Source organism: Pristiophorus japonicus, chromosome 13 (genome assembly GCF_044704955.1).
Source record: "Pristiophorus japonicus isolate sPriJap1 chromosome 13, sPriJap1.hap1, whole genome shotgun sequence".
Lineage (NCBI taxonomy): Eukaryota > Metazoa > Chordata > Chondrichthyes > Pristiophoridae > Pristiophorus > Pristiophorus japonicus.
Genome location: NC_091989.1, coordinates 64396056 through 64418680, shown reverse-complemented (window position 1 = coordinate 64418680; position 22625 = coordinate 64396056). Strand labels below are relative to the sequence as shown.

The 22625-nt window shown below is 42.0% G+C and overlaps 1 protein-coding gene across 6 annotated transcripts in view; it reads right to left on the bottom strand.

The window, feature by feature from the left end:
- The window catches only part of aebp2 (AE binding protein 2), a 96432-nt gene extending 74103 nt beyond the window's left edge, over positions 1-22329 (bottom strand). For all 6 annotated transcript variants that reach the window (XR_011596321.1, XR_011596322.1, XM_070897591.1 and 3 more), the window contains exon 1: positions 21800-22329. Coding sequence is in view for 4 of the 6 variants with exons in the window: in XM_070897591.1 (XP_070753692.1) it covers positions 21800-22317 (518 nt within the window). In the remaining 2 variants the exon portion in view is untranslated. The remainder of the gene's footprint in view (positions 1-21799) is intronic.
- Positions 22330-22625: the final 296 nt, after the last annotated feature.

Here is a 22625-nt window from a genome sequence, read left to right as displayed (position 1 = left end):
GGGGGGGAAGAGAGAGGGGGGGGAAGAGAGAGGGGGGGGAAGAGAGAGGGGGGGGAAGAGAGAGGGGGGGGAAGAGAGAGGGGGGGGAAGAGAGAGGGGGGGGAAGAGAGAGGGGGGGGAAGAGAGAGGGGGGGGAAGAGAGAGGGGGGGGAAGAGAGAGGGGGGGGAAGAGAGAGGGGGGGGGAAGAGAGAGGGGGGGGGAAGAGAGAGGGGGGGGAAGAGAGAGGGGGGGGGAAGAGAGAGGGGGGGGAAGAGAGAGGGGGGGGAAGAGAGAGGGGGGGGAAGAGAGAGGGGGGGGGAAGAGAGAGGGGGGGGAAGAGAGAGGGGGGGGAAGAGAGAGGGGGGGGGAAGAGAGGGGGGGGGAAGAGAGAGGGGGGGGAAGAGAGAGGGGGGGGGAAGAGAGAGGGGGGGGGAAGAGAGAGGGGGGGGGGGAAGAGAGAGGGGGGGGGGGGGGAAGAGAGAGGGGGGGGGGGGGAAGAGAGAGAGGGGGGGGAAGAGAGAGAGGGGGGGAAGAGAGAGAGGGGGGGGAAGAGAGAGAGGGGGGGGAAGAGAGAGAGGGGGGGGAAGAGAGAGAGAGGGGGGGGAAAGAGAGAGAGGGGGGGGAAAGAGAGAGAGGGGGGGGAAGGGAAGAGAGAGAGAGGGAGATGGGGGGGGGAAAAGAGAGGGAGAGAGGGAGGTCGGTCGGATCCAGTCCGCGAGCGGGAGTCGGGTCGGGTCCAGTGGGGGGGTCGGGAGCGCGGGTCGGGTCCAGTCGGGGGGGGCAGGGAGCGGGAACAGGAGCTCGGGTCACGTCAGTCACGGGGGGGGGGGGGGGGGGGGGGGGGGGGGGAAGGAGGAGGAGGGGGAAGGAGGAGGGCGGAGGGGGGGGGGGGGGGGGGGGGGGGGGGGGGCAGGAGGGCCGTGGGAGGAGCCTTATTCACGCAGCCCCAGTGAGGCCATTCAGCCAGGGCTAGGGGCTGCGTGCTTCGGGCCCCTCCCACACAGTTCAGCGCCTGGAGCTACTGCACTTGCGTGTCCACTGTAGCGCGCATGTGCAGAGGTCCCGGCACTGTTTTCGGCGCAGGGACCTGGCTCCACCCCCCCCCACAGCTCGTGCTAGCTGCGCCGAGGGCCAGAGGACCTGCAGTAGGTGGAGAATACCGAGGATTTTTTTAGGCGCACTTTGTGGTGCGAAAAACGGGCATCCAGGTCGGGACTGCGCCGTTCTAGGCGCGTGTGGAAACTTGGGCCCTTTAAGACTGCACATTTTCCTCTACTAATACGTCTCCAAATTTACCTCTAAACTATATAGAGTATGACTCCTAGCTTATCTGCTTTACATTGGATTCTTTCTTTTAGGTCTTCTCTGCACTGATTGCAAATCACAATAATTAGAATCAGGCAGTTTAAACTTTTTTTTAAAAAAGTAACAGGACTGGAATTCTCAGTACACTTGCAACTGAGCAGCTGTGCTCTCCAATTAAGAAATTCTGTACTGTACTGTACAAGTGCTTTATCACACATTAAAATGTTATAACCATTGTTAAGCAGTAACAGAAGAGTTACCAATTCTGTCTCAACACTGATATGCACAGCACATTCATCTAGATCTTCCTCCCAAGTACCTTGGGGTAAAACACATATGAACTGCACACTTGAATAAAACTAAAAAGCATGCCACAAGCATCTTTGTTTGAATCAAAACACTACCAGCAAAAGGCATAACATAGAATACTTGTTCCATCAGCCATTACTGGTTTTAATATCCACTTCACAAAAGCAGCAAGGGCTGACAAAGTCAAGAATCTCTATCTACTAGTCCATGGTTGATGAGAGGGTTGCTATTTAATTTTACATTACTAGCTAATTTCCCACAGCACAGATTGCAGTGATAGTATTGATAAGCAGGCAAGGAAGCTTTACGAAACAGTGGCTTGCATAATTTGAGGTCTGGCAGATCAGCCAATTCAGAAAGCACCGATTATGCTGCTTTTTAATTTTTTTTTTTTTTTAAGGCAGCATGATCAACGGTCAAGAAACAGGTAACCTCTACTCTCACAGCAAGCCCGTGTAAGTGTGTCCCTATTCTGGAAGGGCAGACCATTATGTTACAGATACCTGAATGTGGGTCTATCGACCAAACAGAAATAGCGACAATCCAAGGGCGAGCAGTGACAGTCGGTGGGAGGGAGATCTAATCTGGTGGAATGCAGGCTGAGTGGGTGGATGTGCAGAATTGATGGGGGAATGATGACAGGATTCAGTTTTTGGTTTGGAAATCAGATTGATGCTGACCACTGGTCCATGGCACAGTTAGCATGGACCAATCAGCAACATTGGCAATAACATACATTACATATTCTTGCAGACAGACAGGTATTTTCCCATGTTCATTTACTGTGTTTTTTTCTGGTGATAATGCCATAACAATTCCAGATGGTTGGTTCACAATTGTGTACAACCATATTGTACCAGAAACAGAATGCCAGAGGATTTTACTGGCTGATAAATAGTAATGCTAGAGTGATGTCATAATTAAAATACCACATAGTTGCAGACAGTTTACAAGTAACTTTTCCAGATGTCTGTCAGAATCAATCGAATAGCAAAAAGACTGCAATAGTTTAAGCCGTTTCAAAACTATTTGAATGTATGAAAGAATTCATGACATTTGAAAAATGAGCTTGGCGCTGGAAAAGTGGTAACTGTTCATGATTTCTTCAATTGGAAAGGCTTTTGAAAAGTTTGCAGTTGTGGGATAAATATTTAATAGATTGTGCATGCTACAGGTAGTTGTTTGTGGAGGAGAGAGGATCACTTCCTGCACTGTATCTGATCAATAATACATGTCTACAGCAGGATTCAGTGCAATTGAAAAGGTTTTGAGTTGAGGGTCATAGAATTGCGGGACAGGCTTGAGTGGCTCAATAGTCTATTCCTGTTACTACATTTCAGCATAAAACAAAACAGAACTAAAATGTCACCTTGCTTCTTCTGCTGGGTGATGACAAAATATATCACTTTTACTTCCTCAAGATACAAAGCTAATGTTGCCAGGTTCCCCGAGCATCTTGCTGCAAGCCAAACATAAAGCTGCAGGACTTAATAACACAGGCTGTCAGGAAAGCAAGTTCTTACCAAGTCTTGAGAGCTTCTGTCTTAGCGGGTCCTGGCAGTTTATTATATGGCTTGCAGCACCTTTTTTCAGCTTGATTTTTTTAAATTGACACATGGCGAGAGTGGTCAATAACTCCAGGCAGCGAGTCAAAGTACATTCTGGAAGCCTATTATTTTGGTCACTAAATAAATTCACTCAGCAGGGATGGGCAACCCTAACACATCAGTAACTTAACCTCTGACTCCTGCGAGAATGCCATAAAGATCTACACGTTTACACAGTAAATAAAAGCATAGCGTGCAAGACAGCACTAGACATTATTTAGTGGCACAATGCTGATGACAATGTTAGCCTAGTGGAATGGAAACAAGCAATTAATTTTAAAGTTTAATCTGGTCCCATTAAATTAATGGTTCGGTAGTTGCACTTAAAGGTAAGATGAACTTCTATAATAAAAACTGACTCAAAATTATTCAAACTCTCAGTACCTCTGTCATAAGATGTTTTCCCACCGACTAATAAAAGCACTGAAGCAGAACAAATCTGATTTGCTTCTCCCCATTTGTTCATTCATACTTGAATCTGTAAGCAAAATAGTTATGCAGCACAAATCAAGAAATAAATTTGATCAATGGTGTAAACTGAACTGCTGGAATTTTCATGAGGCCACCTGAAAGATTCCCAAGACAGATCCTGCCCTTGTCGCAAGGATACAGAATCTGTGGGCAGTCAAATCATTTCACTTCAAAAAATTGTACAATTTTTCCAAGAACATTCAGATTAAATGTAAAGCTCAACCAAAAAAGCGACAATCCTGCTTAACTGAGGTTGGAACTCGAGGGAAAGTACTTTTTTTTTTTAAAAAAGTGTTAAATTTTTTAATTCTTTTAAATTTCAATATTTTTCCTCCTGGTACAGTACCAATCAGACTGGTTAGAAACATAAAAAATAGGAACAGTAGTAAGCCATTCGGCCCTTCAATATCATGGTTGATCCTCTATCTCAACATCATATTCCCGCTTTTCCCCCATACTCCTTGATGCCTTTTGTTTCTAGAAATCTCCCTCTTAAATATATTCAGTGACTTGGCCTTCACAGCCTTCTGTGGTAGAGAATTCCACAGGTTCACCACCCTCAGTGAAAAAATGTCTCCTCATCTCAGTCCCAAGTTTCCTACCCTGTATCCTGAGACTGTGACCCCTTGTTCTAGACTTCCCAGCCAGGGGAAACAACCTCCCCACATCCAGTATATCCAACCCAGTTAGAATTTTATAGGTTTCAAATGAGATCTCCTCTCATTCTTCTAAACTCTAGTGAATGCAGGCATAGTCGACCCAATCTCTCCTCATACGACAGTCCTGCCATCCCAGAAATCAGTCTGGTGAAACTTTGCTGCACTCCCTCTATGGCAAGTATATCCTTTCTTAGGTAAGGAGACCAAAACTGCACACAATACTCCAGGTTGGGCCGAATGGCCTGTTTCTGTGCCGTATATCCTATATAAAGCACCTACATAATACACATCATCCTACAATATTAAAGGCTACCGATTTTTTTTTGCGCACTCAAAATTCAAGTCTAATCAAATTAGCTCAAAGTCATTCAAATCAACTAAGTTCTTTTTAAATATATAAAAGTAGCAATTGTTAGTCCAAACAAAATGAACATGAAATTAACAGCCAATGTTCAAGTGGGTACTCTGGTCAGACTTTACAATTACAACTTCAAGCTGTATTTTTCAACAAATATCTTGCAAGCAACAGTTTTATCCAGTAACCATGACAATCTTCTACATCTAAAAGGTTTCATACAGAACTTGCTACGCCTATTTTTCATAGGCACATTGCTCGTATTAATGATAATCTTAATGACTGCACACAATAGAAATAAACAATGGGCCATAAATTGCAGGCTCTCTGGGTGCGTACTCACCTGAAGAGGTTGCGTAAGTTCTGGGTTTAGGCGCGAGAAGCGCATGCGCCTAAACCCAGCACTTGCGATCTGTCAAAAGATCACACACATCCCCGGGAGAAGGGCTTTCGCGGTCAGAGATTTGGGCTATTTGCCCAACTCCTGCCCAGCGAATGTCATAAGATGTTTTCCACTAAGTATACAGTCACTAACTAATAAAAGCACTGAAGCAGAGCAGAGTTTTAAAAGATAGAAAAATTAAATGTTATCACTAATTTTTATATTAAAACCCTGTCCATTAAGATAAATTAATTTGTATCCCTATTAAAACATTAAAAAATTCAAAAAACCTAAAAATTCGACAACATTTAATTTAATTTCAATTAATTTTAAATATGTGGTGGGTTTTTTTTAAACTTATGTATTGTGTTTGTGTTTTGGGGCTATTCTCATTGATAGTAATGGGAGGTCCGTACAAATGGAACTCACCATTATTATGAGAATACTCCATGTTCATTGGTGGTCCAGGCCTACGTGATCCCAGGATGCCCGTATACTCCTGGGATGAATGGGCCTCTGCGCATCTAGGCCTCAGAGCAGAAGTGTTCAATCCCCTGGGACCACCAGGTACTTTTGTTATAAACATTTCGGTCAGAAGCCTCCGGCCGCAATTTCTGGCCCAACATAACTGTAAATGATCTATCTTCTATCAGTTGAACAGATTACCTGGTCATTATGTTTGTGCGCAAATTGGCTGCCGCGTTTCCTAAATTGCATAAGTGACTAGACTTCAAGTACTACTTCATTGGTTGGAAAGCGCTTTAGGACATCCTGAGGTTGTGAAAGGCACTATATAACTTCCAGTCTGTCTTTGTCTCAGCTCATCTTTTTTTTAAAAATATGAGACAGAAATCAATTCTTAGAAATGTTTACTCTTGTGAAATTGCATTGATGTCAGTGTCAACATTTCTCCCTCAACCTGCAACAATAATAAATTAGCTGGCCGTTCACCTTTCAGCCATTTGTGGGATTCGGTTTCATGCAAAATGGCTACTGCATTGTCCTGCATAATAAGTCACTGCACTTCAAAAGTAATTAATTTATGAGTACTTTGAGATATTTAAAAACGTGAGTGCTTTATAGATGCAAGTCTTTCTGCCACTTTTGTTGTTATCTATGCTTCGGTAGCACGAAACAAAAATGGGTCCAGTGTACAATTATCCATAATTCTGCACTAAGTTGACAAAAGTTATTTATGAAGGTAGCTGGAAGAGAGAAATGGAAAATGCAGACTAGTGTGGTGGGGTACTTTTCTATGGCAGGGTTTAAAATATGTTCTTGGACTGGAAAGAGGAGGCTACACATACTGCATCCAATTGCTGTTTGTGGGATCTTCTCGTGTTCAAAAGTACGGGTGAGACATCCGAAATCCGGAAACCTCGGGATCGAGGGCGTACTGGCTATTTCCAGATTTCAGAACGTCTTTGCCTGGGACGAGGTAGGTAGGGGATGGGCAAACCGGTCCGGATTTCTGAACATTTTCCGGTTTCCGGATGACCTCACCGTAGATCGGCCCGGTGTCCGGAACATTCCGAATTTCGGTACTCCAGATTTCGGATGCTCAACCTGTACTTGATTGTCTCTGAAGTGGCTTGGACTGTGCTGAGGATGTGAAAGATGCCATATAAATGTAATTTTTTATTTTATTTTAAAGGACACACAACTAAAAAGAGAAGCTTTTGGCTCATCAGCCCAGTACACAGATTCAAAGGTGGAATGACAGTGCACTCAACTATTTTCCCACCAGTACAGTCCTCCCATTAAATCATTTCAGTGAGGACTTGACTATTTGGTTCTGGCTTAATTGTTCAAATGAGGGTTAAGTCAGCAGGCAGAGGAGAAATATTCTTACTTTGAGACCTGACCCTGGATACAGCTGCAGGTGGGCTGAATGTCCAAGTATGACTATATTGGGCACTTTGTGATTCCAAATAAATGAATGTAGATCGAAAGTCTGTTCCCAGATGGACATTTGTTACAGAAACAAAACGGACCATCCGTTAGTGCCTAGCAGACAGGACTGTCTCATGTAATGCAATGTGCCTTCTACACAGACACCAGCACAGGCACTGATTGATTAAACAGACAATCTAGCAGTGCAGAGAAGACATGAACGTAAAAAAAAATAGTATTTGCACGATCTATAAAATCAAAGGGTTTTAACAAGCGCATTAGTCATTTATTAATGACCAAAATTCATGGCAGCAGCATAACTTTTCACAAAATGTTCTAGGATATAGGAAAAGTAATATTGTATTATTCAGCAATGTAGTTTAACAAAATACCACTTAATGACGTGAAAACAACGCTATATGGAGAGATCTGCATAAACTATAAGTACCAGGGTCACACATACCTACATCATATTGTGTGTTTTACATGTTCTAATCATTTAATTTATGTAACAGCTGATAAATGCAGAATGCAATTCAGACAGGATAGTACATTTGCACTGAAAGATGGTCATGTGTATGTGATCCTGAGTTGGTCTTTGACAAGTGCCACTTACTGCATACATCTGTAAAACCGAAGAGGATCCACACATCTCCATAAAATATTTTCTTTATTTTTTCATGGGATGTGGGCAACGCTGGCAAGGCCAGCATTTATTGCCTATCCCTAATTGCCCTTGTGACAACTGAATGGCCTGCAAGGCCATTTCAGAGGGCAGTTCAGAGTTAATCACATTGGTGTGGGTTTTAAAATTGCTTTAAATCTCGACATCTCTTTAAATCCATGCCCATCTTTCCCGCAATTCCACGTTTGAATCCCTCCAATCCAGTTTCCGTGCCCACCACAGTACCAAAACAGCTCTCAGTCACAAATGACATCCTCTGTGACTGTGACAAAGGCAAACTATTCCCCCTCACCCTTCTCGACTTGTCTGCAGCCTTTGACATGGTTAATCAGTATCCTTTTCCAATGCCTCGCCTCTGTCATCCAACTGGGTGGGACTACACTCACCTGGTTCCATTCTTATCTATCTAACCGTAGCTAAAGAATCACTTGCAACGGCTTCTCTTCCTGCCCCGGCATAGTTACCTCTGGTGTTCCCAAGGATCGATCCTTGGTCCTCTCCTATTTCTCATCTACATGTTGCCCCTTGGCGACATCATCCGAAAACACAGCATCAGTTTCCACATGTACGCTGATGATACCCAGCTCTACCTCACTATCACTTCTCTCAACCCTTCCACAGTCTCTAAATTGTCAGTCTACCATCCAGTTCTGGATGAGCAGAAATTTTTTCCAACTGAATACCGAAGCAATTGTTTTCGGTCCCCCCCAAAAATTCATTCCTTAGCCACTGACTCCATCCCTCTCCCCAACTTCTGTCCGAGGCTGAACCAGGCTGTTTGCAATCTTGGTGTCACATTTGACACTCAAATGAGCTTTCGACCACATATCCGCAGCATAATTAAGACCGCTTATTTCCACCTCCGTAACATAGTCAGTCTCTGTCCTTGCCTCAGTGCATCCATTGCTGAAACCCTCATCCAGGCGTTTGTTACCTCTAGGCTTGACTATTCCAACACATTCCTGGCTGGCCTCCCACATTCTACCCTATGTAAACTCGAGGCGATCCAAAACACTGCTGCCTGTGTCCTAACTCGCATCAAATCCCACTCACCCATCAGCCCCCGTGCTGACCTACATTAGCTTCCGGTTAAGCAATGCCTCGATTTCAAAATTCTCAAATCCCTTCATGGCCTTGCCCCTCCTTATTTTGAATCGCCTCCAGCCCCACAATCGACCCCCGCCCCCCCCCGATATGTCTGCGCGCCTCTAATTCTGCCCTCGAGCATCGCTGATTATAAATCGCTCAACCATTGGTGGCCATGCCTTCTGTTGCCAAGACCCCAAGCTCTGGAACTCCCTGCCTAAACTATCTCTTTCCTCCTTCAAGACGCTAATTAAAACCTACCTCTTTGACCAACTGTGCTAATTTCTACTCATATGGCTTGGTGCCAAATTGCTTTCTCATAACAATCCTGTGAAGCACCTTGGGACATTTCACTATGTTAAAAGCTCTATATAAATACAAGTTGTTATTGCTAAAGCTATTTAACATTTTTAGTCAATTTGAAAGTCATTAAAATGTTCTAAAAGGATTATAATAATCTTTAAAAACTACAAAGAAACATCTTACCTTAAACATTTCCCAGCAACTTTCAATGCTGCAGACTGAAGGTTTTTTTTAAAATCAGGGGCATAGCCTATTCAAATTAGTTGTGACAGGTCTTGTGGGTAGGACTATTTTACAAACAAAGCCACAGGCTTCCCACGTGCACTGTTCCTGGAGGGCGAGATGCCATGCGCTGCCCAGGACTCTGCAGTTTCCAAATGGAATTTATCCATTTGGGACTGAAGGTAGGTGCGCATTGCATTTGATTGTTGGAGGCTTGCATCCACAGGAAGCCTCCTGCTGCAATTTTTGGCCTAATGTATCCTGCTTTTATACATGTACAGTTAAACACGGAAAGCATGAAGTTGCTGTCCGAGTTGCCCTGCAGTGTCTTTAAAACATAATTACAGGACTAAGATATTCAACCCCTCGAGCCTGTCCACCATTGAATTAGATCATGGCTGATCTGTATCGCCACTCCACTTACACGCCTTTGTTCCAGATCCCTTGATATAGTTACGCAACATAAACCTATCAATCCCAGTCTTAAAAGTTCCAATTGACCCAGCATCCACAGCTTTTTGGGTAGCAAGTTCCAGATTTCCACACCTGGAAAAAAGCACATCCCGACTTCACTCCTAAAATGGTCCAGCTCTAATTTTAAAATTATACCATTTTAAATACCTCGATTAAATCACACCTCAACCTTCTAAACTCAAGGGAACAAACTATGCTATGCAATATGTCCTCAATTAATTTTTTTTAAGCTACAACACTACAATTCTAATGAATCCATGTTGTACCCCTACCTAGGAAAATATCTTTCCAGAGGTTCAGTGCCCAAAACTGAGCGCATCATTCCAGATCAGATCCAACCACGGTTCTATACATTTTTGATAATCTATTGTGTAGAACCTTATTCTGAAAGACCATATAGACAACTAGCATGCTACCCACCATGCTAGTGACCCAATTTTTAAAAAAAATCAACTAGTTTAGTCAGACATGACCTGCCATTCACAAATGCAGATAAAAGGGCAAATGTGACGATACAAACTGACTTTGAAATTTACGTCTGTTTTTCAGTCACTAAGCTTTAGTTACATATTTGTATTAATGTGCTACGGGGGGGGGGGGGGGGGGGTAATCAATATGCTGTAATGTGCCAACTTGACTGACATTTTACTCAATTTAGACCTCAAATTGTTCAGACAAGTGATCACAATGCTCTCCCCATATAGAAGAAACTTCCATGAACCAGTTAATCAAATCACTCAAAATCCCAAAGGGCTTCAGATCCAAATCATTTTAAGTGAAGTCACTTATGTAAAAAAAAAAAATGCAGTAGCCAGTTTTTGCACAGCACGATCCCATCAGCAACAGAGCTTTGAACAAACTGCTTTCAGCGTTATTTGAGAAAGACAAGCATGTCAGGATATTGGCTCTTCAAATAGCGCCAAGGAGGCTTCCTGGGCTATCCGAGTGGGCAAATGAGACCGCATCTGAATGACAGAACCTGACAATGCAGCACTCCCTCAGCACCATACTGCATTGAAGAATCAGTTTACAGTCTTGGATTGACATTTAAGCCTAGAATGTTCTGATTTAGGAGCGTGAGCTACCAATTGAGCCAAACCAACACTGGGCAAAATCTATAAACGCACTGCCGAGAATTTTTTCCACAAGTGTTAATTTATCCAATTTATGCATTTCAAACATACGAGCTTTTAAAAACCACAATGTAGGAGGTTTTTCTGTAGTTATCACACTCATGTTGGCCTTCATAGCGAGGGGATTTGAATACAGGGGCAGGGAGGTGTTGCTACAGTTGTACAGGGCCTTGGTGAGGCCACACCTGGAGTATTGTGTACAGTTTTGGTCTCCTAACTTGAGGAAGGACATTCTTACTATTGAGGGAGTGCAGCGAAGGTTCACTAGACTGATTCCCGGGATGGCGGGACTGACCTATCAAGAAAGACTGGATCAACTGGGCTTGTATTCACTGGAGTTCAGAAGAATGAGAGGGGACCTCATAGAAACGTTTAAAATTCTGACGGGTTTAGACAGGTTAGATGCAGGAAGAATGTTCCCAATGTTGGGGAAGTCCAGAACCAGGGGTCACAGTCTGAGGATAAGGGGTAAGCCATTTAGGACCGAGATGAGGAGAAACTTCTTCACCCAGAGAGTGGTGAACCTGTGGAATTCTCTACCACAGAAAGTAGTTGAGGCCAATTCACTAAATATATTCAAAAGGGAGTTAGATGAAGTCCTTACTACTCGGGGGATCAAGGGTTATGGCGAGAAAGCAGGAAGGGGGTACTGAAGTTTCATGTTCAGCCATGAACTCATTGAATGGCGGTGCAGGCTAGAAGGGCTGAATGGCCTGCTCCTGCACCTATTTTCTATGTTTCTATGTTTCTATCATTATGTACCCTCTCATGCAGCTTGGCTTTTTGTGAACTATTTTTCCATAATTAGTTTCTCACGTTTGTTACCAGCTGCTGCTAATAGAATGATGGCTACCTTATAAGCACGAAATGATAACTATTAGAATTAGCTTAAAGCCAGTAAGTAGACTATCCCAACCCTCTAATTTTTAATCTGTGCAGGAAAAAAAAAGATAAGGAACATTTTATACTGCAACAGAACAAAAAGACAGAAAAACTAAGAGAAGTTTTAGAATTGGTGTTCTTCTGCCAGTCACAGCGCTGTGGATTCGATGGCTACAATTCACACAGCCAGATTTGATTTGTTCTATTTCTAGACCAGCGTTTAAAATGCTGTCCAGCCGAGGAAACTCCAAAATGGACTGCTTGAAAAGAAAACACGTGTTCCAATAGGGCTTTTCACACCCTGGACAACAGATTGATTTGGTTCATCTGATGAACCATTCTGTCCTACAGTTTATTTTAGTAGTTCTGAAGGTACCGTTTTTCAACTATTTAATATTGCACACAAATATTTCCAACAGGAGATAATTCTGAGAAAAGGAAATTTATAACTTGGTGTTTTAAGCACATACATGACAAATGGAAAAGATACAGGATTGCCATTTTAGAACCCTGTACTGTGCATATCAATAGAATTAAATTAAAGCCCTTAAATCAAGATTTTATGACTGCTACAACAGTGAAAAGGAATTGGGCTAATAAACATTCTACCTGCTTTGCACAAACCCCCCCAACTTTAGAATGGTAGAGAGCATGAATGTGTGTGAATTAACAAGACCATGACATTGCAAGCTTTAGGCTTTGTTATTGTTCTCAAATCCTAAAGGAGAACAATAAAATCGGTCAATTCAGTTGTGCACTATTAGGTGCTCCTGCAGACATGCAATGTAAAACAAACCATTATGTAGTCTGAAGCAAGCATTCAATTTAAAAGGTTCTTGTAAAAATAACATGGTCTAGTGGGCAGACAATTCAGCTCATGGTTCTTGCACACTAAAAATACTAAAGGCCGCGACCCATTTCCTTGTATAATTAAATGACCAGAAACAAAACTATGGCTGAAACATAAACAGACCCAAACAAGCACCAATGTGGCAAAATGACCTTGCCGTTCTGTGTTGTCTGGAGACATACAGGGCAGATCAAAAGATCATTCTGGTGTCAGTATGATAAGAAAGGCAAGATTGAATTACACTACTGTATGAAAGGACTCTGGTAAAGTCAAGGTAAAAACAGTAAACATCAGCCCAGTAAAAACAAATGCAAAATTAACGACTGCTATGCAGAACAAGATGAAAAAAAACCTTTACAATTACTGCCACATATATACTTCTAAAAAAAAAATCAGCGATATTTAAAGGTTGTATATATAATATATATTATATATATATATAATTATATATACTTACAAATCAACTTTTAGCTGTATTGACATAATTGGTGGACACAAATACAGTATTAAAACTGGAACCAAAGCCAATTCTTTAATTTTAGTCTGGAAAGAAAGCTAAAGTGGACTCTAATCCTCCATATCGCATTCCACTTTGAGCCAAACTAAATAGATTAACAATGGCAAAACCCAGAAGAATTATGAATGGAAAGTTAATGAGAATAAAATCGTGGAAAAGGGGAAAGGAAGCAAAGAAAAACAAAAAAATTACATTTTGGGATGGAGAAGAAAAGAGTGATGACTTCAAGCAAGTTTTGGGGGCTGAAGTAGTGAGCAATTCTCAGTCCACAAAACAATGGCTGATAAAGGAACACAGGGATATTTACCATTTATGTAGTGACCTGCCGAGGCTGAGAGTTATGCCATGTTAGGAGGAAGGGTGGGATTATAAAGTCTTTTCTCTTCCATCCCAAATTGAAATTGATGTTTTCTTTGTCTCCTTCGAATATTTTATTCTCATTAAACTTTCCTTTCATAATTCTTCTGTGTTTTGCCATTGCTAATTTTCTATTTAGTTTGGCTTGAATTATAAACCCTCTTAGCCACCGCAAAATTATTTTAATAGCTGAAAGGAAATTATATACTGCCTGTAAGTATGTCCTGCTTCTTGCAATCAATATGTACAGTGTCCACATGTTAGGCCTACCCAATGCATTGCAACACAACCAGATAGTGCATCTTACTTGGTTGTGGAGAAACCAACAACTTGTATTTATATTGCCTTTAATGGAGAAAAATGCTGAAACAACTCAAGACCAAATTTGGAGCATTGGAAGTTCAATCATTTCAATAATGCCTTGCAGAATGCATTCAAGAGTCACATGGCACCTTAATTTTTCCTTTAAGGATCAAGCTGATCAGACCAATTGCTCAAGATTCATCAACACTGACGTTTTGCCACGTTATTCCAAATTTAATTTCTCAACTGAAGTTTCTGTTGCCGCTTTGGTTGATCCCACTCCTCCAACTAACTCTGCCTCTCAGCATAACTCCCACCCTCAGCAAGCCAATCATGGGTGCAGCCCACAACATTAAAAGGCAGAAATGGTAAATATCCAGGATTTCGCTTTCGTCATCTTCTATACTTCTCACATCCAAAAATCAACTGAGCAACCAGTCACTCTTCAAAAGAGCATTTGGAGATGGAAAGAAAAACCATGCAATAATTTAACCATTGCATGTTGTGATGGGTAGGTTCCTCCTAGGTGGGCCAAATGTTTTCATCCAGACATCTTGAGATTTTATTGTAGGAAGAAAAGGCCAATCACATTAGTGAACTACTTAAACTTCTGTTCTCTCTTGCCCTGCTGCCATTCATATAATTCACTACTCTCCCACCACCTCTACTGGCTAGCTCAGGTATGGATGCTCACCAATGGAAGTGGTTTACCTGTACTGCTCAGAGAGAGTGAAGCCAGTCCATAAACTATGATTACAAAACAGCTTTATAATGAGCATAGGCAAACCTCAACTCACATGAAAATGTCAAAGGATGGAAGGTAGAAAAGAAAATTAAACAAAAAAAGCATGATGGAAAGAAAAATTCAAAAATTAAGAATTCAAATGGGAGAAAAACACAGTAACTGAAAGGGGAGGAAACAATGTAAAAAAAAAAAAATGGATTTGATTGAGAGAGAAAGCAACGGCTCAATTCCAAGTCACAGCCATCCTTACCACAGTCTCTGGGGAATGGCAACATTAACTCTTGACAGTTTTATTCAAGCGGTTGTCAGCATAATGAATATCCACCCTGACAACATTTTCAGACATTATTTGTGTATCCAATTTCTACTGGCAGGAACCTGAATTTCAGTGTATTAAGCTCTAATTTACCTCTAAACCGCCCCTTATTATATGCATTACATGGAAACTTTGAAACGTTTTTTTTTAAAGTTCGTAATTTTTTTTTTTTAAATATAGATTTCAAATTCTAGTCTTAAAAGGTTTGTATGCTTTCCATTACAATTACGGAAGCATTCAGAGTGTGTGTGTTGGTCAGACAGTATGCCCAGGTCTCAGGAGAACCAAGAATCATGGAAAATTCAGCAGAAAGGGAAAGAGACCCAGAGTAAAAGGTTACAAAAATTTTCTATGCAAAAGGATAGAGCACCCCTCATAAACGTGTCACTACCTGGGAACATTTCAGGGATATAATTTATAAAGTGAATGTATTTGCTTTGTTCAAATATTTCTGCGGACAATAAAGTCAGGTACAATGTTAACTGTGCAAGCCTATTGTGATCCCCAGACAGAAGTCTAGTCACCATGTTTGACCTCAAATAAAAGGATCAGAAGTCAGGCTGTTAAAAAAGATAAAACCCAACAGTTTGAAAGTAAATGACATGCCACCACTAATTAAAACAAAAAATGAGAAAGCACACACTAACAACTTCATGAACCAAATTTAAATGCTGTTCTTCACTGTTAGATACCCATTAATTTGATAAATGGTAATTAAATGTCAGCTGCGGCTCAGTGGGTAGCACTCTCGCCTGAAGTCAGAAAGTTGCGGGTTCAAGTCCCACTCCAAAGACCGGAGCACAAAGATCTAGGCCGACACCCCAATGCAGTGCTGAGGGAGTGCTGCACTGTTGGAGGTGCCTTCTTTTGGATGAGATGTTAAACCAAGGTGCCACCTGCCTTCTCAGGTGAAGGTAAAAGATCCCATGGCATTATTTTGAAGAGCTGAGCAGTTATCCCCAGTGTCCTGGCCAATATTTATCCCTCATCAACAAAACAAAAACAGATTATTTAGTCATTATCATATTGCTGTTTGTGAGAGCTTGCTGTGCGCAAATTCGCTGCCATGTTTCCTACAACAGTGGCTACACTTCAAAAAGCACTTTGGGATGTCTGTGGTCGTGAAAGGCATTATATAAATGCATGTCTTTTTTTTTTAAAAAACATTTCTTATAGGACAACTAGGTGAGTGATTTTATATTGGTTGTGTTTTGTCACTGCTACCAGCTCCCAGCATGTGAATCTCATGCAGCCAGCAACAAGTAGTGAGAGAAAAAATGTGCAAGTGAAAATCCAGCTGATTGTGATAACACAATGTCCTACAAAGCAAACTGACAATAAAAAGTGACTCAGAACTATACTTGCCATTTTTTTTTAAATAAATGGGAGCTCAAGGTAAACCACATATACTGATGGAAGGTCATCAACTTGAAAGATTAACTCTGTTTCTCTCTTCACAAGATACTGCCTGACCTGCTGAGTATTGCCAGCATTTACTGTTTTTATTTCCGATCCAAAGTACTTTGCTTCCATATATTCTTATATTTGCATATTAAAATATTAAAGCTTCTAAATCACTGATAAATTCCTAACCATCCAAACAAAACGAGGTGCACACCAATTCCTAAACTGCAACTTACATAATGCCTTTCCCTCGAGAGCACATTTAAAACGTAGGCTTTCAAACTGGGATCTACAGCGACATAAGAATTCTCGCTGGGTCCAGGTACGGTGTATGCTGTGCGCACAGTACTGTAAGAATTCTTTTTTTTTCGCCCCTGTATTTGTTGACTGAGCAGCAAATTATTATGGTCGTTGTAGTTTTACTCTGAATAGCTCACACTCTGAAGTTAGGATGAGGGTTGCTAGAAATCAGTCAATATTTGTAATTCCTCTCCCACCCCACCTAACCCTGCCATCCAAAAGCCAAGATTTAACCACAATATTGATAACTCAAAAATGGATTACTACTTTCCTCACGATTTAATCATATATGTTAGCTTCCCTAAAAAATGAATTCTCCCACTCAAAAAAAAACAGGCTGAATTCTTCACAATCCTTTCATCCTACAATTCTACATTGTTTAAAACTAGCCACAGAAATTCTAATAAATCATATGCACACATTTAATCGTTCAACTTCATTCCTTCCCCCCTCAATTCTTTGTCTTAACAGTAAAATCGGTGTAATTTATAGCAATAGATATGCTAGCTGCACAGGATTATATTTCAAGATATAACTTCAGCCTACATTTATGATAGATATACAGGTATCAGAACCAGCAGGCTGCAGCTCCCATTCCTTCTCAAATCTAGAGGCAAATTAATCTTCCACCTTGAACCAAGGTAACAGAAATTTGGATAGTTGTTTTTGGTGGGGCAGGAGAAACAGGTCAATCCTTTTTGCTCAGTGGTTAAAATGGTTAAGCTAGTAATTTTTTTCAAAAAAGGTTTCACTTGTTTAGCATTGTAATATCCAACATAAAAAGGTTTGCTTTTTAAACATTGTTGCTCACATTCTGTTTGAAGTGCATTCAGACAAGCATTCTTTGTAACAATTTCTAAGTGAACACATTTGTGAAATGAAACAAAGGAGTTCTGGAACCAAATTACTAATATATAGTAACACTTGGGTAACAAGTTATATACAGCACATTTATCAGTGATAAGCCTCGAAAAACAGTCCAAGGATCGACAAATGCAAACCTGTACATAAAAAAAAAATTAAGTGTTGTACAACTGCACGACTGATAAGGCAACTGGCCAATTTCTATGTAGTTCAAGGCAACTGGCCAATTTCTATGTAGTTCAATCACATTAACTGTTGAAGATTAGTAGCAGTTAGCCCCGAAGTTGCTGGTTAAGGCTCTGCTCACTTCAAATTTTACACTACAAATTGATTTAGTTTTTGAAGTAAGAAAAGGTAACTCGTAGTGTTGTAAGTAGCCATTCAAAACAAGTCGAAAAGCACCGATTTAACCAATCCCAATTTCCAGATGAAAAGAAAATGAACATGTCTAAATATACATTTTATGTAAAAGAGACAGATACATACAGTTTGAAAAAGTCACCACAAAAGTGGCCTATATAGCTTCTAGCATACAATGAGTTGACTAAAAAGTTCAGCTGATTACAGCACTCAGTTTTATTGCAATTATTACCAGCAGTGGGGCAGTAATTGGATTGCTCATTCCAGTTTCGTAGAAAGTACAGCCCCAATACTTCAAAATCATTTTTGCCCACTAAGTTTAATTATCCATTTTTTTTTTTAAACCAAGCAGCTTTCAATCAACAGTGGATTATATTGTAAATATGAAGTACACTGGCAACAATAAACTACTACTATTGAGTCTTCAGAAAAAGATGTATATAAAAACTGGCATACTATTATCTGCAACACTACCTTAAAATGATTACTACATCAGTATAGAGTGTCAATTTTCCATGTCAGATTTGTTCCACCATTAAAAAAAATGTTTTAAGTACTTATTTCACTTTTGGGGACTTTCCAGGATATATAGAACAGATGACTTATTCAAAAGACAAGTGTCAAGGTCACAAGATAGATGTCAAAGGCCATTTGACTCATCCATTCAGAATAAAAACTGCTGCTTCCCCATCCCTTTCCATCACAGCATCCAGGTTTGTTTTATACCAATCTGCAAATTTTTCCTCCACCACTATTCAAAATCTCCACTTGTCGATCACTGTTTGGTGAAATTTACTGATAGCATGCCTAAACTTGGCTTTCACTAGTTTGTGTGCGCGACCCCTGGTATACAGTCAAGCGTCTAGTTTGCACTACTGTTAAAATGTTTACCACTTGCTCTCTATAGACCTCCCTCTTGATTCCTCTAAAGCTGAATAGGTCAAGTATATTCAGTCTTTTCCCACACTCTTGTTTTCTGATGCTAGCTTGTGGCTCTTCTCTGCACTGCCCTCAGGACTCATGTCTTGGTGACCAGAATTGATCACAGTTCTCAAAGTGTGGTCTGACCAAAACACTGTAGTTTCAGGATGACATTTTACAATGTTTAAAAAATAATGTATAGGTTTACAATTGTTGCTCCTTGGAATGTTTTAGACTCGAGGCTCATCACAGTAATCTGGTTCCAGAAAACAATTGTTTCAATTCACAAAATGTGTCAACGTGGAAATTTTTCATCAATTGTGCTGAATGAATTGTGATGTGAACACCGAGAAGAGACTGCAAGACACATACTCACCGATCAAGTTACGCATACATGACTTAACAGTGGCCTGTCAGCATAACCTCAATTTTAGCCAGAGTATAAGTGACAAGTATCAGACACAAAGCATTGATCGACAAGGAACAACAATGTCACAACAGTATCCATAAACACATTATCAAACTGAATTCAATTATACACCAACTGAATCCTAAACAAAGTACAAATGGCATTTCTCCAGTTCTGCAAACATCTGCAACTGGAAGTCTTGCAGTGTAATGTCGATTTCAAGAATGCCCTTGAACATTAAAACAGAAACTTTTGCAAAATGCCCCAAGTTCCAGCAAGGTCCAGATCACAACAATTCCTCAAAGCCAATGCCACATGTTCAAATTTAAGTCAAGATACAACAACTATGATGGTGGAATATCTACTCACAGCATAGCATTTTACCTTGGCTGCATTGACAATATACTCTGGGAATGGAAACTGATTTTCACTCAAAGAAAAAACCCAAAACATTTACTGAGCCCAAGCTAACACGATCACCTAAAACAACCAGACACAAGCTAGTGAGAATGTGCAAGAGCATAGCTATAAAATAGCACAGCACTTTTTGTTTTGACAGGCATTTAATACATAATTGCTGGCAACTTCATTGGATTATAGACTTGCATTAAAAATCCATTGTGAATTTGAGACATTTATGCAGCTGCAGATACTCAACAGTAACAACATACAAAAGCATTCAACTTGAGGAATGAGGTGGAAAGCACTTCCACACAAATTAGATCAACAGTCACCCTGCAGTTTTGGATATGCGAGAAACTTAAAAATGAACATTGTGCCCTTTCACTGCACAATTTGCCTTCAACGATGCTGCTAAATACATGCAATAGCACATTAATGTTTCCTCATGCCCATCTGTGAAGCATCTTGTGATGTTCCAGACATTAAAAAGGTACTATATAAATGCAAGTTACTATACACTGACTACTTTTCAGGTTACTAAAATGTAAAACCAATTGCCACAATCAAAAAAAATCTGCACTGTTGTGAAGTAATCACAATATTGGTAATTATGAATAGCTTCAACTTTCTGTTAACACTAGCCTTTAAAATGTAATCCAATTAACAGAATTGGTTACACCGTGTGTGATGTATTACACAAAGTTTTAAAATAATGTGGTTCAATTACATTTCAAAATGCTTGATAAGTCAATCATTGGCAGTCAAACTATAATCACCATAAACCATCAGGCTCACTTCTCAAATAATCTATTATTGATCATGAGATGGTAAAACACAACACCAACTCTCTATATTTACCTACAGTACTGATATGGCAGTCTACAATTATTTATAAGTTAATTATATTCTGTTTGTACAATCTCCAACTTGTCCCAAAAATTAGCGACAACAGTTATAAGTGAAATTGGTACCATTTATATACCTTATCAAGTCCCGACAGCAACCTGTGACTGCTTTGAGACGTGGTTTGGTCACTCTCAATGTTCTCCCACGCAGTCTCAGAATGTCCCCAAACACTTCACATTACTTTTGAAACATAGTCACTTATGTAGAGAAACAAATGATATTTATCAGATGAATAGTTAATCTGTTTATGCGGCACCAGCTGAGGTAGGAATCTTAGCTTGGATCCTGGTTGAAGTTCCTGCTCCTCTTCAAATAGAGCCCATAGATCTTTTATGCCTCGATTCAGTATCTCATCTGAAAGACAGCAATTCTGACAATGCAGCACTCCCTCAATACTGCACTGATGTGTCAACTTAGATTATATGCTCAAGTACTGGAGTGTGGGGGGCGGGAGTGAGCCACTGCCCACTACTTTGAGTCAGTGCTACCAACTAAGCCAAGCTGACAGAGTTTGATCTTTCATATTCAAAATGCAAAACAGAGTAACTCAGATCCAAACTGATTACTGAGTGCACTAAATGTTATTTTAGGGTACCAGACCCGTCTTCAAGGAGGGCAAACACATCCCAAATACAATTGTTTCGCATTATTTCGATTCGTGTGTATTTACAGCATACACAAAACGCTAGTGCATAAATCACACTTCCAAGCTCGTTTAAAACAAACATAATGAGCGTATGATTTATACAAGATTATGACTAATCTTGCGCTTACTGGATGTCTGGCATTAAAAGTCACTGGTATGACCAATTCAACTCATGTTACGGTTACATAAACTCGGGCTTTTCCAGGTGATTTTCCCATCCAATACCCTGAAACCGCCATCTCAAACACGAGAATTACATTTCAAAACTCCGAGCGCCGCCGTGTAAATTTAGCCCCAAATGCACAGATCAAGCAGGGCTCAGAAATCAGGCTTTAAAAAAAAACTACAAGTACCCGTTTGGGGGATTTATACTTTACAACTGAAGTAGGTTTTTAAGAAGAGCAAGGAGTGTGTGTTGTGTATCGGAGGGGCGTTCGGAATAGAGACCGATGTGAAAAGTTATGTCGGTTCCTAAAGCACACGGGAAGGTAAGAGAGCCGAGGAACAATACCGAAACGTGGGGAGAACGCGCTCCATCTTAGCCCTGTGGCCGGAGCTCAGTCCGGGAGTAAAGGGCCACAGTCCGGCCTCATCTCACTGAGTCGAGAGCGAGAGCTGAAGCCCGGGGGGGGGGGGGGGGGGTGGCGGAGTGTAGACCCCACTGCCGGCGGCTCCCCTCCCTCTGTCCCCCCGGGGTCCAGCCCACCCTGCCCCACACCCTCCCCAGCCAGGGGGAGGGGGACAGCTCCTCACCTGTCCTCCGAGTCCATGCGGCTGAGCGGCTCCCCGTCCGACGAGTTCTCCAAACTCTGCCTCCTGTTGCCAGCGGCCGGAGCGGCGGCGGTGGCGGCCGCCTCCTCCCGGCCCCGCTGCTGCTGCTGGCCGGCTCTGGCCGCGCTCCTGGCCGCCTGTTGCTGCTGCTGCTGGTGGAGGCTGCGGGCCGGGCCCGGCGGCCTGTGAGCGCTCGGAGAGCCGGCGTGTCCGCTGTGGCTGTCGGCGCGGGCGGCGCACACGCGGCCGCCGGGGCTGGGGGTGTGAGGCTGGGGCTGGGGTTCGCGCCGCTCCCGCTCCCGCTCCCGCTGCTGCCGGGAGGCCTGGCAACGGGCGCCGCTCTTGGTTTCCGACCGGCCGCTCTTGCCGCCCGCTGTCCCGGTCACCGTCACCGCCGTTTGATGCTGGCTCGGCGCGCCAGGGAGCGGGTGCGTATCGGCGGCGAGGGTGAGCGCTGCCCCGAGGCCGGGCGCGGCGGATGGAGCGGCTGCGGCGGCCATTTATTTCTCAGCGCGGCTTCAGCCAGGCGGGTCACGTGCCGCGCGCCTGCGCCTGCGCCGGAGGGCGGGGGAAGCTGGGTACGGGGACCCGGCGGCCGCGAAAAACTTTCGAAACGCGCATCCAGTGTGCAAGCAAAGCCACCCCGACCACCCATTTTGATTTAAAAGTACAATTAGGCTAACAGGTGGAATTGAGCATGTGATTTTTAACTAGATGGCACGGCTGTCCATTTTAAAACTTTTAATCAAACTTTGTAAAGCAAGGATTTACCCCGGCAACCAAATTTTAAACTTGATTTACAGTTTTG